Raw genomic sequence first — 17899 nt, forward strand, 5'->3', positions numbered from 1 at the left:
CCTAGTTGCCTGCCGACTAGTTACATTAAGCACGTCATCCGATATTACAAATACCAAGCTTAACTCAACATTTCTTCCCGGGGAAATCAAAAACAGATCAATTTTATTTTACTTTTTCATTAAGTAAGTTAATGTTTAGTCTGTCTTAGGACTAAAGTTACAGTCAAGATTAAAGTTAGTTCTATGGTTAATGTTTTGGTTTAAATAAGAAATAAGTTATCAATACTGTCAATATTGACGAGGTAATCTTAATGTCTTGATGCTATATATGAACAAGCAGTACATTCAAATGTATACAGTACAACAGTCAATGATGTTGTATTGAGGAAAACTAGTATAGTACTACATGAACAGGCTAGACTGTAGTTGGGGAAAGAGGGGTGAACATACAATCTTGTGACGGATGTCTCAACGCTCAAAAGTTTTATACCAGTTATATATATATATTTGTTTAAAGTTTTTTAAAGGAATTTTCGTTTTCCAGGAAATTCAAACACCACCCACACGCCTTGTACTACAGGTGTAGTGTGCCACAGGTGTGTTGCCTAGAAGTTAACCTGATAACACAAGGCAGTTCCGGGTTACGCATAACAAGCGGGATAACACAGTTGTGTGCTGGTTACTTGTGAAAGGCTAGAGGTATTCACTCCTAAGGTATGTGATTAGGGGAATCCCCAGATACACGACCTGCTCTGTAAACCTCGCGCAGTCACAGTGTGGGGGTGACAGGAGTTTTCTAACATTGAAATTTTGTCAGGGTTTTTTTCGTTTTTGTGTGTCCACAAATAATATCACAGGAGAGTAGTTGATAAGTATGTCAGTGTATGCATTAATTTTTAAGTATATTTATTTCTTTTTTTAAATATACAAATACGTATAGGCCTATATATATATATATATATATATATATATATATATATATATATATATATATATATATATATATATATATATATATATATTTATATATAAGATATAGATATAGATCGACATATAATGTATGTGCGTGGTTGCGTGCGTGAGTGTTTTTTACGTGATTGTGCGTACAGTTTAATTTTAGTCCACCTCTAATATATTTACTGCATCTAATTTTGAATTGCCAAGATACAGAAATATTCAAATACTTTAAAACCACATAACACAATTGTGTCGCTGATAATTCGTAATCTTGTCAACCTTCTAGCAGTGTTTTTTTTTTATTAACATGTGTTGTGTCCCATACGTAACGTCAGTGGCGTACCAAGGTCGGGTGTTACCCGGTGCGGCACTTAATGGTGTCACCCCCAGAGGCGTAGCGACCCTTCCCGGGGACAAACTTTCAAGTTTTGCACCCCCCCCCTCACCTTCCTCAAACTTTCGATTTGCACCCCCCCCCTCAAATTTTCGATTTGCACCCCCCTCAAACTTTCGATTTGCACCCTCCCCCACAAGTTTTTCTCTATATATTTTGCTATTTTTTGCCTTGGTGTCACCCCCCTAAATGGCGTCACCGGTGCGGTTCGCACCCCCGCCCTCCCCCCTCGCTACGCCTCTGTGTAACGTATATTAACATGTGTTGTCTCCCATATGTAACGTATATTAACATGTGTTGCCTCTCATATGTAACGTATATTAACATGTGTTGCCTCTCATATGTAATGTATATTAACATGTGTTGTCTCTCATATGTAACGTATATTAACATGTGTTGTCTCCCATATTTAACGTTTATTAACATGTGTTGTCTCTCATATGTAACGTATATTAATATGTATTGTCTCCCATATGTAATGTTTATTAACATGTTTTGTCTCTCATATGTAATGTATATTAACATGTGTTGCCTCTAAATGTACCGTATATTAATATGTATTGTCTCCCATATGTAACGTAACATTCTAGCGGGGAGGGGGGGGGGTTAACAATGGGAGTACATAAAGTTTGTCTTCCTCAGTTTTGTACTTTTAAAAGTAATTTTTTGACATTAGTTTGTTGTAGATAGGGGGGGTGGGATTGGATCGAGTTTAAAGAGGAATAAATTATCAATTTCTCTCTAACATTATGTATAATATATTATATCACTTACACTCTTAACTATATGATGTATCAATATTTAAAAGGGTAGATCTTTCATCAACCATACGTGAATTTATTCCCAGGTGCCTGCCTTTATAATGTTCATGAAAGTTTATTTATTACACCTGTTTTGGAGTATTTCCCTTCCAAACGAATAGTATTTCATAACTTGTTTTTATTATTTATCATTTTCAGAAATATCAACAATACAAAACGCGAATGCTGCAACTATTTTTAGCAATTCTAATATTTAGTCATGCCACTGAAGGTAGTTCTGAGTTAATTTGCTTTTTTAAATAAATCCACTCCTTGAGACCGCCACAATTATAGAAGACTTAACATTCGGGTTAGATGAAACCAAGGACGCAAAGTTTGGGTAGAAGAGCGTTCAACTCCTAACTTGAAAGTCTAGAGTTTTAACATAACCCTAAATTTGGATCTCATCTAAGTATTGAGTCTGCAAGACGTCCCGGAGTTCGCTCAGCTCTAATGGGTACCTGACTCACGTTAGAGAAAGTAAAGGTGGTTTTGTATAATGCTGAAGACATCGTCCCTTCTTGTGCATGTCCAGATCACGAAACATACAACCCTACTTTATCTGCCCTATGAATCGCTAGGTCTAACGTGAAGTTTACATGCAATGTTGCCCTGCGTTAGAAACTGAAGATGATGATAACAGTAGTACAACTAGCAATGCCATGGATAATCATTACTGAAGAAAATAGTGTAAAATGTATTGTTTTTTTTAATGAAATACTACTTGACTCGTCAGAAATACTAAACCTTTTTATTAAATATGATAAATATTATTGCTAGTACATCAACCAAACACAAACAAATTATTAATTTTATCTATACGGAATATAAAACTTTAAGCAAATAGCATTACTATCTACTTACTGTATATTTTATTAGCAGTATATTCACTATATTCACGATAGTAAAATATCGTACGCCAATAAATAACAATAATGGATTTGCAGTAAGAGAATTAGGTATACTAGAAGTAGTTTTATTTCATGTTACAACCTTATAATTTAAATTATGTATAGGAAATTACGGTTGCCAACCCGCTGAAGAAGGACAACCCTACAAGCTGAGCTACACGCTGACAACCATCCCAGCTCACAGAACAATGCTGTTATGGTTGAAAGATGGTCAGCTGGTGTCCGAGTGTCCAGTGGAGGCTGGAGACTGTAGCAACAACGACATCAGCTGGTTCCACGCCACGGTGACACGAAGAGAAAATCTGCTCCATTTTGTTTTGGATGTCCTCAACGTGACGCGGGAGACGCCCAAAAATGTACAGGGCGTCTGGGCGCTAAAAACACATAGCCTGGAATCTACAGAGGAGTACTTGTATAGCTGTGATCTCAAAACCTATGGTATTGTTACCTTATAATTCTTTACATGACATATTGCTAACAGCACTTCTAGTATAAATATGACATAGCTTATAACCTTTTCCTTAACGTTTCAAAATAAAAATAAAAATTTTAAACAGCTAAAATTATTATTTTATTTTAAATGTCGTTTGCATTATATATATATATATATATATATATATATATATATATATATATATATATATATATATATATATATATACATTACTGACTACAGCCAAAGCGGTTGCTGTAGCGTGTGTATCCAGTTTAAGCAATGAAGGATTTACCATTGCATGCAATACAAGTAGGATATTCCCTGAAGCTATGGTTTGTGAATATTTTCAATTAGCTCTCTCTCTCTCTCTCTCTCGTGCGCTCTCTCTCTCTCTCTGTATGTATATATATATATATATATATATATATATATATATATATATATATATATATATATATATATATATATATATATTAGTATATATATATATATATTAGTATACGTGAGTTAGGGGGGGGGTCGTGGTTATATGAATGCGTCTATGTATACTGTAACACACACCCAGTCCGGGGATCGTAACGTGTTATCGTCTTCTTTAGAATCGTAGCCTGGCATAGTTTAGTGAAATCAACACAAGTCCAATTCAAGATATACTATAATGGTTCATTATTTAATAAGTTTAAATGATGTACACTTTGCAATTGAAAATATATATACTATATACTTAATATGCATACTTATATACGTATATATATATATATATATATATATATATATATATATATATATATATATATATATATATATATATATATATATATATATTTATATATATTTATATGTATATATGTATATATTCTCTCTCTCTCTCTCTCTCTCTCTCTCTCTCTATATATATATATATATATATATATATATATATATATATATATATTCTCTCTCTATATATATATAAATACATATATATATATATACATATATATATATATATAGAGAGAGAGAGACATTCAACATTAATATATATATATATATATATATATATATATATATATATATATATATATATATATATATATATATATATATATATATATATATATATATATATATATATATATATATATATATATATATGTATATATTTTTTGAATGAGTTCTCACTTTGATTTTACAGATGGCAGTTCATAGCAATGGTCACCGGCTTAAAGTCACACCTTGTGAAAACTATAAAATCTCAGAAAATCCTGTCTATTATAAAGCTGCCTGTATAGTCATTATCCCAAGAGAAAATTTACACTTAGAACAAAACAACTTTAACATCAGCATATACCCTAATAACAGTGGTTTTAATAACATTGAAAATGCATTGGCTATTAAAGTCGTCATGTTGAATATCGGTAAATATTATTTTTTGTGATATAGATTAGACCTTCATTTTATTTCATGTTGCCGTTTTTTTTCAATAAAATTATTATAAAACATTAAATTATTATTATTTCTTGAACATTTAAAAAAAATGGAATACAACATGCATATTTATTAAACTATTTAATAAACTATTTCTAACTTAAATAATTTAAAATGTATAAGATAACGTCAGTGTAATCGTTTGGTCTTTTAACTCACAAAACTAAAATTTAAAGAACCAAAGTATGTTGTCCAACAAGACTGCGAGAACGAAGCAAACGTGGTAAAATGCAGTTGTAAAAGGATAGATGCTACAGATGGTGTATCGAAATTTGATTGGTATTTAAACAACTCGTTAGTAAAGCAGAATACTAATGTTTACACATATACGTCGGAAACGGACGCTGAGATATATAATCGAAGGGCCAATATTTACGTAGGTAAAGGCTTTTCTATCTATATGCGAGTATATATATATATATATATATATATATATATATATATATATATATATATATATATATATATATATATATATATATATATATATATATATGTATATATATATATATATATATATATATATATATATATATATATATATATATTAAGAAATGAATTTTAAAATCCATCAAAACTTTGTTGTTATTTAGCTTTAGAATAATGTGTAATTTGGATGTTCTGTTGTTGTTGTAATATTTGTAATTACTTCAGAGTCAAAGCTGTTGTCGTGTCGCGTTCAGACTGCTGATCGTAAAAATGGTAGGTTTGATGATTCATTTTATTTTTAATTTAGATTAATCTATGATTACAAGTTAATTAATTAATAGGTGTGCTAATTATTTTACACTATATATGTATATATATATATATATATATATATATATATATATATATATATATATATATATATATATATATATATATATATATATATATATATATATATATATATATATACATAATTAAGATTGTAAGTATATGTATGCATACTTTTACGATTATTACACCTTTTTTCTAACAGATAAAGATTCAAGCGTTCTGAACTTTTTTATTGTCCTGATTGTAATTCTTATTTTAATTATTGTGATAATGTTTTTCTACACTCCAAAACAATGTAAGTACCTTTATATATATATATATATATATATATATATATATATATATATATATATATTTATATATATATATATATATTTCTAATTCAGTTTTACATGGCATTAATGTTTTTTAATTGACTTTGTGGGAAGATTTATGATGAATTATAAAATATTAGCTGTGTTCTGCAGAATAAGAGATAAGATATTTATCTTTATTTTAACTATTTATGTTACAGGTAGGATACATTTTGGAAAATGTTTCCGATTTACCCGGAAAACAAAAACAATGTCAGGAAATTCGCATGACGAAACTCCACTTAGGTATTACTGCTACTTTCAAATATGACATAAATTGACATAGCGCATATATTACAAATTTATACAGTTCTCAAAATGTTTGTAAATTAATGATTTTCCATCTAGAGTACCAAATTTTAAATAATAAAGGACAAGTCTTTAAAACTAGTTAACCATGTTTTTATAGGTAATTTTTAAAAATCATAAATCCTTCTGTACTGTACTATTTGTTATATGTAATTCAAAGACTTATAAATAAATGCCAGTAATCATTTATATCATTACTTAATCAAATTAGTTCATTGATAACTGTGCATATTTAATTTTTGCAGAGATACACAACAGGAAAACAATGGTATGCAAGGAAAAATATGATTAATATTTGCATGGTTATTTCATCATTCTTACGTTTTGAAATAAAGTTTTCTCCTTTCCATATATAACACTAAATGATTTACTCAAAATTTATTCAAAAAGTAATGCTAATTGTATACTGTCGTAATTGGTAAACCTTTTTTCTATCAACACGTTCTTTATTTTACAGAATCTCAAGTTTGTATAGATTTTGCAACAGAAACAGTTAAAGAACCAGAGTAAGCCGTTTAGGATAAGTTTTTTTTTATATTTTTCCATGCAGTTCACCTTAGTTCCATTGTTTAGTTTTATTTCCTTTTTTTTTCTTAGACTCGACATAGACGAGAGCCAGTTTGAAATCAAAACCACATTTCTTCTTCTTGGTACTAAAAGTGGTAAAAAAGGTGGTAAAAAACATAATATTAGTAACCTAATTCTACAGACGAAAATCAAAGATGCCAAGTCAGATGTCTTGAGAATGCAGTTTGAATTCTCGAAGCTAGACAACCGGTTGATTAAATTAGCTGATGGCCCAGAGCTAGATGTAAAACAAATCCACCCGTTTGTCACAGATCTAAAACATTGCCTTGTCGCTTTCCCCGAGGGATTTAATGCAATTCTGCTTGCAATGAATGAGAATCAGGATACAAATGATATTGAAAAGTTGATTGATGTTCTTGTATTTTTCTTAGGTATAGAGGTTATGAATCATGTTATTTTTATTAACAGTGCAACCAATACGTCAAAGAACAGAAAGTATTCAACTTTTAATGATACTTACAAAGGTAGAATTCTAGAAAACTTGCCTGAAAACGACTTAGTAAGTGGAATATTTGCACTAACTGACTTATGGCATTATCGTTTTGTCTGTCAAAGCTTTCAAATGATTTACGATTTAGGTAAACTTAAGTCTGAATCAATATTAGAGAATATGCTAAAGATTGCATCACTATTACTGCAAGCGTGTAAAGAGACAGAGGCAGGAACATTAATGAATCAAAGCTTTAAAGAACAGTGTGTTCAAGTTTTAAAAACATTATGTGAAAAGTGTAGAAACGAAAATACTGAAATTAAAAAAGATTCTAAAGTTATTTTGACGATTTTCGAAATGCAAAATCAAGCATCTAAATTAGAGGAGATTAAAGATATTGAAGCAATATTTGAGGAACTGGAAAGTGTGTACTTACAAAAAGTAATTTCTCCTCGAATAGCGAGATTGGAACAAACTTTTGCGTGGAAGGTCATTGACAATATAATTTCTAAGGATAAGAAAATCGACATATCGCACATAAAATATCTCCCCTTAAGGTAATTTCATAAGCATTAAATTACGTAATGTTTAAGTGTATACCTTTGTAAGCTATTACTTTAATTACTGGAATATACAGAAAATATTAAAATATGTATTATGAAAATTATAATGTTGTTTTAAATTGTGAAATCACCAAATATTTATTTTTACTCAATATTACAAATTGTTGAAGAAAATGTGCTATACATCTCTTTTGCTTGCAATTATAAATCTTTTTGGTATTCATTTTTTTTTTGCAACATAGCAGTAAAACATTTTTTTAAAGTAAACTACTATTTCAACAGGACTAGGTAATAAGTCTCAAGACATTAACAGGTATTTTAAAAACATGAGTTAATAAAAGATGTTCTTCTTATTTAAATTGATTTACATAAGGGCAGATTTTAATTTTAAACAAATCTAACGCCTTTAAATTACGTCACTTTATCAAAAGAAACACTTCAAACTACACTGGGAGGATCTGAGTGTCACTTAGCTGTTGTTGATTTTCTTTCAAGTGCGATGAATCATTTCTTGTTTGGAAATTAATTGACATCTTGAAAAGGGAAATAAAATAACTCTAAAAGTTATAAAAAATTATAATTGTTATAATTGTTTTAATTGTGTATGCTTTACGTTTAATTTTTTGTAATAAATTTGAAGGTATTAATACATGGCCAACGCTAACGTATTTAACAACAAAGTCTAATTACTAATTAAACAGCAGAGTCTGTAATTTTATAATGGTAATTTTTATGTTTATATTCTTACATATGTTAACAATTTTTTAACAATTTTAAAAAGACGACTTATTGAGCCTCTTAATAAAACTTTAGAATTGTGATCTTAGAACCCACTTAAATAAGAAGTTATTATAAACGAAGCAATTTTTGCATATACAGTATTTAAATCATTACAATACAGTTTATTAGTCAAGACCAAAATAGATATTTTAACCTATCGATAATTATGTAAATTAGTTTACAAAAAATTAGGTGTACGAAAAAAAAACATGCTGGAAAACAGCTACCTAGTTTAGGTTTATCTAAACGTAAAGAGAATGGATGCTGTAAAAAGTTATTTCACCTGACCTTTGGCCATCGTTTGTTTGAGTTATCCTTTACTTTCTCATGACACGGTTCGTCGTTATACTTTTTTTTAAGTGTTAACGTGATCGAAACTTTCAAAAACAGAATGTGTCTTTTATTTGATTTCGTAAGTGGAGAATTGTTTCGGTAATAAATATTTTACATGAGTCATGATAAACTGTTTACAAGGAATCAAACGTTACATTTCCTTTAAAACAGTTAATTCATTTTTTTTCACTAGACAGGGAAATATAAAGAAATTATCTTCTTAGGAATGTATGTAACATATCTTTAAAACGTAACAGACATGTTGCCAATGCATCTCCATTGCATCTTTCTTCTTAACATTTTTGCATGTAAGTTTAGTTTTTAAAATATTACTTAAAATTTGCTATGCGACGATTATAATATTTAAATATTTACAAAGATGTAAGCATACTTACACAATGATTTTGATATTCTCATCTTATTGGTACATCACTTAACAATTGTTTATGCTGTAAACCTTTACTAAAGATTACTTTAAGAGTTTGGCAGTAAAATGCAAGTGAACACTTGTGTTGATAAAACGAAAATTATTTTGTATACTACTTTAAATCGTATTCTTTTTATATACTGTTTTAAAAATGTCTAAATGGCATTTGTTAAATGTAGATTTTTTTAAACAGTAAAATTTATTGTAATAAAAGATAATTGCAGCAATCTGAAAATGACATTTATTTTCCTTTTTAAACGTTTCAATACTTTAAAAGCATAGCTTTATCTAGGTGAGTTATTTATAAAGTGTTGAAAAACACTAGGTAAATTTTAAAAAAAGGAATCATAAAATTATCTGTGATGAAGATATAATGTGTTCTGATACGCATGGAATGCACTGAAAGATGTAATTTGTATGCAGCTTTTGTCCAAGGAAACCTGACTATAGCCAGATATAATCAGCTAGACAGTATCACAACATGCAGGGAAGGGCTGAGAATCGGCAAGGATACAGCGATTCTAAGAGCACAAGCGAATCCAACAAATCTTAAAACAAACTCAACAACTATTCAGTTTAACTACTCTATGGATGGGGACACATACATACACGTAAGGCAATGATTTATTAAATCTCGAACATTGAAACTACATGGACTATATGTTATGAAATTCCGTACAGCTTTATTTGAACATTTTTTTCATCTAATGTTACATTACTTTTGAACTTCTACCAGTCGTGCGGCCTAATTTAAATTGAATTTTTTATTACAAAAATAATCTTTTGATGCATTTGTTATGTTTTCTAAAAGTTTAAATGTTTAATATAAAGATAGCCGAGTAAATTATAGACTTTTTATTAGCTCACAAAACCTCCATTTCTAAGTGTTATAGTGGGTCCATCGAACAGATAACCTCTTTATCCACAAGATAGAAACAATCACAACTTTAGCATAAAATATTGTCATCAGCTGTGTAGCATACATGTATAAATCGCTTACTTTTATCACCTGATTACATAACTGTAAAGTATTTTAAAACTATACGTCTCCATTAGAACATTTTGGAAATACGAATTCTTACAAAGAATGAAGATTTAGCGTGCTGTAGAGTTATATAGTTGCATGTCTGGTGTGAATAAAGTTGGATAACTTTAAAATAAATCAACATCAGCTGTATCCTCACCAGTAAACGTTCATCCTAACAATTATTAGGGCATATGATGTAGAGTTCAAATATTTTTTTACTTCTGCATATGAAGAAAAGCTGTGGTCAACACTAGGCCGAGCTGTTTTTACCTACCCTCATGTAGATCAAATGCTTATCAGAGGTGGGTGGATTCATGGCCGTCTTGCAGACTCAAGTATGAACCAAGATCCGAACTCTAGACTTTTGGGTTAGCAGTTGAGTGCTCTACCACCCGACCACACTGTCACACTCCAGTTAACAGTATACTAACTATTTTCCCTTCAAACACATCAGCTTTGCCTTGTGAATACTTTGTGTGACGGGCCCAAAAGCCTCTTTTGCTACTGCGACTACATCGACGACAACAACATCAGTCACGTGGTTATCAAAGTGGCAGCGAAACCAGGGCACAGCGAGGCGTGGGTTCGAGGCTCTTATCAATCTCAGTTCAGTGAACCCCAAAGGTTGCCTAAAATGTATAGTAAGTTTGCAGGTTTTTTAAAATACCTTTCAATTGCGCGCAAGGCTCCCCTGAAGTGCAATATAGACGATTGTGTCCAGCATAATGAAGTATTATTTGTAAACATTTTATTCGCAATACGAAGAGTTCAATTCGACCTCAGCTTGCATTTCTTTCTGGAGTTTAATGTTCAATGGTCTTGTCAAGCTTATTGACAAGTTTGTTTATGTCAAGTTTGTTTATGCCCAGTGTGTTTATGTCAAGTTTGTTTATGTCAAGTTTGTTTATGCCCAGTTTGTTTATGTCAAATTTATTTATGTCAAATTTATTTATGTCAACTTTGCTTACGCCTAGAGATTATCAGTCCGGACATTACCATCCACTGTACTCGGCGTTTAACTGTGTTAACCTTTACAAATATCTAACCCTAAAATGTAATACTACATTGTAAAACTCTTAACTATTACAAAAAAATCGACAGGGCAGTTTATTTAAAAAGCATACATTAAAATAACATTTTAAAAAGTAGGCCTATTCTTTAATTTATTTCCTCTTCCAATGAGACACGTCTAACATCAAACTTCACCTCAATGGAAAACTTCTGCCCAGTCTGACTGTAGTCTATGAGATGAACGACTACAAGGGAGAGAATCAGATCTGCTGTCTTGACTCCCCGTCCCCGTGTGTTGTAGAACTGGTGACCCAACACGGCGATGTGTCGACTGGGGACACGTGTGTTTCCTTCAACGTCACGCAGACAAGATATACGGAGGATATCAGGCTAACTATAAAATATAACGTCTGTAATGTTAGAGAAGGGGAACTCACGTTACAGTTCAGAAGTCATGGTAATTTTTAAATGTGTGCGTGTGTGTGTGGGTGCGTGCATGAGGGCGTGTGTGCGAGCGCGCCTGTGTGTGTGAGTATGTGTGTGTTTGGGGGGGTGTATGTGCGTGCGTTCACCTCTTAGAAGTCTCGTTCATTTATTGTTTTAAAAATCATATATATTTTAAATTACATATATATATATATATATATATATATATATATATATATATATATATATATAATAGAAAAAAATTAGGTCACGCGTCTAAAAATTGCATCATTGATAACAATCGAATGTTACAATAACATGTTTCCTTTAATTTCTTTTAATCAGAGATCGCAGCAACGCGCACGAAGTGTACGCTAGTGATTTAAATAAAGCCGGATAGTGTTGAGTCTAACTGTAATTGTATGATTTCAGTAGTTTTAGCTTACTCTTTATACTTTAATAATGCAATATTCTTTTAGCTTGCCCTGTCTATACTTTCCATAGCTATCACGGAAAGCCCAGAGATAATCCTCAACAGTTACGAGCCAGAAGACGCTCAGCCCGTTTGTAAAGAAGGGTTAAGACACGATGTAGACAAGTTGGTGTTCAAAGCCAGGGCGTATCTGACCCACAAATCTTGGAGGGTCAAATTTATTGTAAAGAGAAATGGGGAGAAGCTATTTTTAGATGTAAGAAACGAAATATTTTTAATATTCTACTTTTGGATCGGATAATGAAGTCAAATAAAAATTCGGTTAACCTCTTTCATATATCCGATTTTTTAAATAGCTTTATATTATTACAGTATACTTTAGTTTCCATTCATTAAATCTGTTTTTAATCATGTGTGTCTTCGAATTTTATTAAAAGTTCAATTATAAATGAAAGTACTACAACTATTATTTATCGTTACTTTGTATTAAAAGTTCAATTATAAATGAAAGTACTACGACTATTATTTATCGAACAAATTGTTTACTTTTCAAATTGAAAGGCTTATAAAAGATGTTTTTTATGAAAACTTTTATTTTTAAGTTTTGCAATGTAAGTCTGTCAAACGACAATGACCACTCCACAAAAGACAGATGTTACCATGCCGACACGGACAGCAATGGCACGCATCATATTGTGGTCAACCTTACCGCAGACATCCAATACAGCGAGGCACAGATCCAGGGTGTACTGGTCGGCGGTACATCGTCAATTTTCAGTCAAGTTCAGACTTTCCCTAAAATTTTCGGTAATTAAACTACACACATTCCCAAATTGAATAATTTCTGCCTTGCAGTTTATTCTTAGGTGGACAAAAGCTGTGGACGCTAATTCAGAAAGAAAAACAGGTTGAAGTCGGAGTCAACGGGCACTAACATTTTGACAAATAAATCTGAATTGTGTTGGGGGCAAGGAAATGCGTTATAGCGTCAAATTGTTTTGTAGGCATGTCTGTTACAATAAGTACAAGGTGCAGTGATAGGACTAATGGCTGTTACAGTTGGTGTAGTGATAGGACTAATGGCTGTTACAGTTGGTGTAGTGATAGGACTAATGGCTGTTACAGTTGGTACAAGGTGTAGTGATAGGGCTAATGGCTGGTACAGTTGGTACAAGGTGTAGTGATAGGACTAATGGCTGTTACAGTTGGTACAAGGTGTAGTGATAGGACTAATGGCTGTTACAGTTGGTGTAGTGATAGGACTAATGTCTGTTACAGTTGGTACAAGGTGTAGTGATAGGAGTAAGATAATGCTTAAACTTTAGACCCATTATAAAGATGATGATCAAATTACTGTTAACATTATGATTTTTAAATCGATTTTTTCGCGGGAAATCTTTAACATCATATGGAGAATTAAGTAATTATAATAGTTAGCGGTGGAAGAATTTTGTATTTAAACAAAAAACGCAATGTTCTTTTTTATGTTTAAGTCAAAACAGTGTAAACAACTGAATCATTATTTAAAGACTATCTTTAAATTATTCCAGTTCTATTTAGAGCCCGTATTTTAAAAAGATTTTGCACTTTAGTCAGACCAGTCATACGTATTAGCATTACAAGGCCGGGCAAGGGGTACGATCCGCATTGGGTGACACCGTTTAGGGAGGGGGTGACACCTAATTTAAAAAAGTGATGTACAAGCAATATTTATCCAATTTAAAAAATCAAATAGCAGAGAGGGGCGACCCCAAACAAAAAATTAAACATTGTTGAAGGGGGTGGAGTTACACCCTCAGCGCCGTACAAGGTGACGCCCGACTTAGTGACGCCACGTCATACTCTATACATTGAAAAAAAATCAGATTTTATTCTAACATTTGAACGTCAACAGACACATCCAGTATAAATTACACCATCAATGGAAGGCCTGTTTCAACACTACAAGACGATCTCGAACTGACCACACCACTGGACGATCTGAGAGTCTGTTGTGGGGTTACCCCACTCCCGTGCAGGGCTAGGATAAATTACGGGCAGCTCGAAATGGCCCATACACCCTGTGTCAACACTACCCTTGGGGCCATCAGTAACCATGACAACGTTACCCTAGAGTTAGGCTTTGATGTGTGTGGGGTCAGTGAAAAAAACCTGCGTGTCAACATACAAAAGTGGAGAGATACAAGCACAGAGGGAAACAATGCAAGAAGTTTTAACTACACGGAAGACACAAACTACACAGTGAGCTACGAAGAAACTTTGACAAATACTCCACAGAAAACATCTTGTAAGTCTAAGAACATTTCCTTCATTTCTTTTTCTCGTTTCTTATCCAAGAGAACATGGGGAGATGAAATAGAATTAATATGTTTCAATCAACGCATCGAAGGGATAGTGTCGTCAGCACTATGCCTAGCAGTGTTTGTTTTCCTAACGGTAGAGCTGTGTGGACTCAGGGACGTCCTGCAGACTCGATTACTTGGATCTGAACTCTAGACTTTCGGGTTAGCAGTTCAGCGTTCTACCAGTCGATTACGCCATCCAACATAGTGGGCATTAATTTAACATGTATGTATGTGTTTATTTCCGATCAGTGGATAATCGATCTGAATAACAGACGAATTGGATTAGTAAATTTCTTCAGAACCAACAAGTTGCGAACCTACTTGTTTCCAACTTCCAAATTATAAAAAAAAACAACACGAAAATAGAATTACTTATAAACGATTCATCGTGATATATGTTTGTTTAAATAATAAACAGAAAGTTTATTTTATTTTTACTTAAATTAGTCATCAAATTTCATTTAATAATCATTTCATTTAATAATCTTTCACTTTGTTGCATACTTTTTTTTTCTATTTTTTTTTCTCTTTTGATGCAGTTACGTTGGCGACATTTCATTTGATCATAGCCGCCACCGCGCTACTAGTACCCATCTCCGTGGTTAGTTTGTTGGTCTACTGTGTTCAGGGTACGTGTAGGCTAATTTATTTTCCTTTGTTTTAATCCAAATACTTTTCAGACCTCCTTGTTAGCTTTACTACAATCACAAAGCTACTTTTTTTTATTTCAACAGTTAAACAAACCTGTCGAAAAATTAGTGCAAAGTAAGTTCTTAATTTCTAAAATAATTAATAAATATTTACTGTTGTCACCTTTTAGTTTTCTTACATTGTGTAAAGAAAATATTGAACGTCTGGAAATCTAGTATCGAAGAAAAATTTAAGGGTATCTCTATAACTCTAAAACTAACGTAAGGAGGAGGGCTTGATTGTAATCGTAATATAACACTCTCACTATCCCTGAAAAAATTACAGTCAATAAATAATCCAGATATAAATTACTAGACGATTTTAAGATCATTGGAAATAGCGGAACTTTTCAGAACTATTTAACTTTGTGTTCTTTATTGACATATTTACCAATTAAATTATTTTTCTTCTTAATCCCGTTCGTGCCCAAGATACATGGGACAGATGAGGTTGAGTTCATCGGATTCATTGACCTCGGAATATGAGGGAATAGTGTTGTCAGCACTATGCCCAGCCGCCTTTGTTTCCCTAACGTAATTTGGGTACCCATCAGAGCTGGGTGGACTTAGGGACGTTCCACTGATTTGAACCCAGATTCGAACTCGAACTCGAATTCGAACTCGAGACTCTCGGGTTAGCAGTGTAGCTCTCTACCGCTAGGCCACGCCGTCCCCCAATTTAATTGACAGTTGATTTTTCTTCCTATCAGCGGCTCTAGGTACTCCGTCTTGTTTCTCCCTTCATCACGTCCCGTCAGACAAGAACGCGAGAGTCTACACATCTACGAGTCTATTGACGACACACCGCCACGACACACTACACAGGTTCAACATGTGTCTATGAGGAAGCGAATGGCCAAAGACGACAGCTACAGGAACTTAGGCACTGATTACTTCGACAGCGAGGAGTGTCTGTACGACCGACAGAGGAGGCTGCCTCCCATGACGGTGCTACACAAGAGGATGAGTAGATCGATGGATGATGTTGGGTACCTGGCCCCGATTGATTTTCATCATAGTTATTCCAGGTCTCTGCCTAGAATTCCTAAGTAGTATGGAACTATGAGAACACAGGGGACAGACAACTGTGTGGAACAAGTTTTTAAAAGGCTTTTATTTAACTTGCGGCCTCATGCTTTTTGTCTGTAGTCCGTCATGGCTCAACAAAGTAGAGCGAAATTTAGACTATTTCTTCCGGACCGAATATCTTTAAACTTGGCAAGTGGGTCAAATTTGGAAGACAATACAATGTGACATAAAATTTGGCTTAATTTTAAGTGTAATTAACTTTTAAAGAATCAATTAATATGAAGGACTCATTTTCGGGCTAATATGAGCACATTGTTTGTGTTCATTCGTTGAGCAATTGTTTTTAGTCCTGCAATTCTACTGTATTAAAAAAATTGGGTGTGCCTATAATGTGTATTAACTACCTTTCTTAAAATTGATTTATGAAGCGATCAACGCTACTCTTTTTTTGTTATTTAAATATTGGTTCATTGATACATATTTAAAGACAGTCAGTTATTTTCTAAAATTTAATGCACTATTGTTTTTTTTTTATTTATTTTTAGTGACTATCTACTTTCAGTACGAAACATGGAATTATGATAAACATATGTATAACATATATATAACTTTATATCCAGTTATTTTCGTTGCTTTCTACGTAATATGGAAATGTGATATACATAACTATAACGTTATACTTAGAATTTTCCCTCGCTTACTAAGTCAAGTGGAACCATACGTTCAATAACGTTAGTAGCGACAGGTTATGATTTCCTTCCTTCTCTCACTACTAGTGTTGAATATAGCAGGTTCACACCGCAACATTGACCATCATGCTGAGTCGTCGTCGGCGTTGTAGTTTTCTAGAGAGATGGTGTTGCTAGGTGATATGGTTATGGTCAACTGGTAGTTTTTTATAGAGATGGTGTACCCGGAGATAGAGATAAAGTTATGATCAAGTTGTTGATTTTTTGGAGATATTGTCACTAGAAGATACATTATTGTCGTTGCAGTTTTCTAGAGAGATTTTGTTGCTAGGTGAAATGGTATGGTCAAGTTGTAGTTTCCAGAAAGATGTTATTCATTAGGAAATACAAATAATAGGAAAATAATAAGACGACTTCTATAAATTAAATGCAGCAAAATGTTTCATAGAAATATATTGCTGAATGTTTGTATGTGTATAAAGAGAAAGATGTCCATAAATAATTTAGTAAAAGAAAGATAGGTTTTTTGTAAATAAATCTTCAACTCGTGAAAAAAAAAACCACGGTTCCAAAATATTTCTTATTAATTTATATATATATATATATATATATATATATATATATATATATATATATATATATATATATATATATATATATATATATATATATATATATATATATAGAAAAAACAACTAAATAGCGACGCATGATACATTGCTGGTCGGCTCGTATATATGTATTATACCACTCTCTTTTTTACGAAATTTCACATTTCAATTTTTATTTCCTTTTCTTTA

General features: G+C 32.1%; 3 protein-coding genes across 3 annotated transcripts; all 3 read left to right on the forward strand.

The window, feature by feature from the left end:
- The first annotated feature begins 727 nt into the window (after window positions 1-727).
- On the forward strand, window positions 728-3457 carry LOC131939407 (uncharacterized). Its single transcript, XM_059297692.1, has 3 exons — window positions 728-812; window positions 2251-2323; window positions 3108-3457. Exons 2-3 carry the CDS (start codon window positions 2275-2277, stop codon window positions 3455-3457), a joined length of 399 nt encoding a protein of 132 aa, XP_059153675.1. The 5' UTR covers window positions 728-812; window positions 2251-2274.
- A 242-nt stretch (window positions 3458-3699) lies between these two features.
- LOC131939408 (uncharacterized) lies at window positions 3700-7908 on the forward strand. Its single transcript, XM_059297693.1, has 9 exons — window positions 3700-3770; window positions 4613-4835; window positions 5082-5285; window positions 5560-5607; window positions 5870-5962; window positions 6182-6266; window positions 6575-6597; window positions 6787-6835; window positions 6927-7908. Exons 1-9 carry the CDS (start codon window positions 3768-3770, stop codon window positions 7906-7908), a joined length of 1710 nt encoding a protein of 569 aa, XP_059153676.1. The 5' UTR covers window positions 3700-3767.
- Window positions 7909-11039: 3131 nt separating this feature from the next.
- On the forward strand, window positions 11040-17363 carry LOC131939385 (uncharacterized). Its single transcript, XM_059297670.1, has 8 exons — window positions 11040-11118; window positions 11661-11945; window positions 12419-12603; window positions 12950-13154; window positions 14242-14634; window positions 15232-15321; window positions 15427-15457; window positions 16092-17363. The coding sequence occupies exons 1-8, from the start codon at window positions 11112-11114 to the stop codon at window positions 16432-16434; spliced, it is 1539 nt and encodes a 512-aa protein (XP_059153653.1). The 5' UTR covers window positions 11040-11111; the 3' UTR covers window positions 16435-17363.
- Window positions 17364-17899: the final 536 nt, after the last annotated feature.

Source organism: Physella acuta, unplaced genomic scaffold, assembly GCF_028476545.2.
Source record: "Physella acuta isolate Inbredline_101_S28 unplaced genomic scaffold, ASM2847654v3 ptg000276l, whole genome shotgun sequence".
In the NCBI taxonomy this organism is placed as follows: Eukaryota; Metazoa; Mollusca; class Gastropoda; family Physidae; genus Physella; species Physella acuta.

Bases quoted from the DNA above. Each gene is read 5' to 3' on its own strand.
- LOC131939385 (XM_059297670.1), top strand. The intron at 11,946-12,418 runs GTAATTTTTAAA...TACTTTCCATAG, and splicing joins GTTACAGTTCAGAAGTCATG to CTATCACGGAAAGCCCAGAG. The intron at 15,322-15,426 runs GTACGTGTAGGC...TTATTTCAACAG, and splicing joins GTTGGTCTACTGTGTTCAGG to TTAAACAAACCTGTCGAAAA.
- LOC131939408 (XM_059297693.1), top strand. The intron at 4,836-5,081 runs GTAAATATTATT...TAAAATTTAAAG, and splicing joins AGTCGTCATGTTGAATATCG to AACCAAAGTATGTTGTCCAA. The intron at 6,598-6,786 runs GTATGCAAGGAA...TTTATTTTACAG, and splicing joins TACACAACAGGAAAACAATG to AATCTCAAGTTTGTATAGAT.
- LOC131939407 (XM_059297692.1), top strand. From the start codon at position 2,275: ATGCTGCAACTATTTTTAGCAATTCTAATATTTAGTCATGCCACTGAA. The intron at 2,324-3,107 runs GTAGTTCTGAGT...AATTATGTATAG, and splicing joins ATTTAGTCATGCCACTGAAG to GAAATTACGGTTGCCAACCC.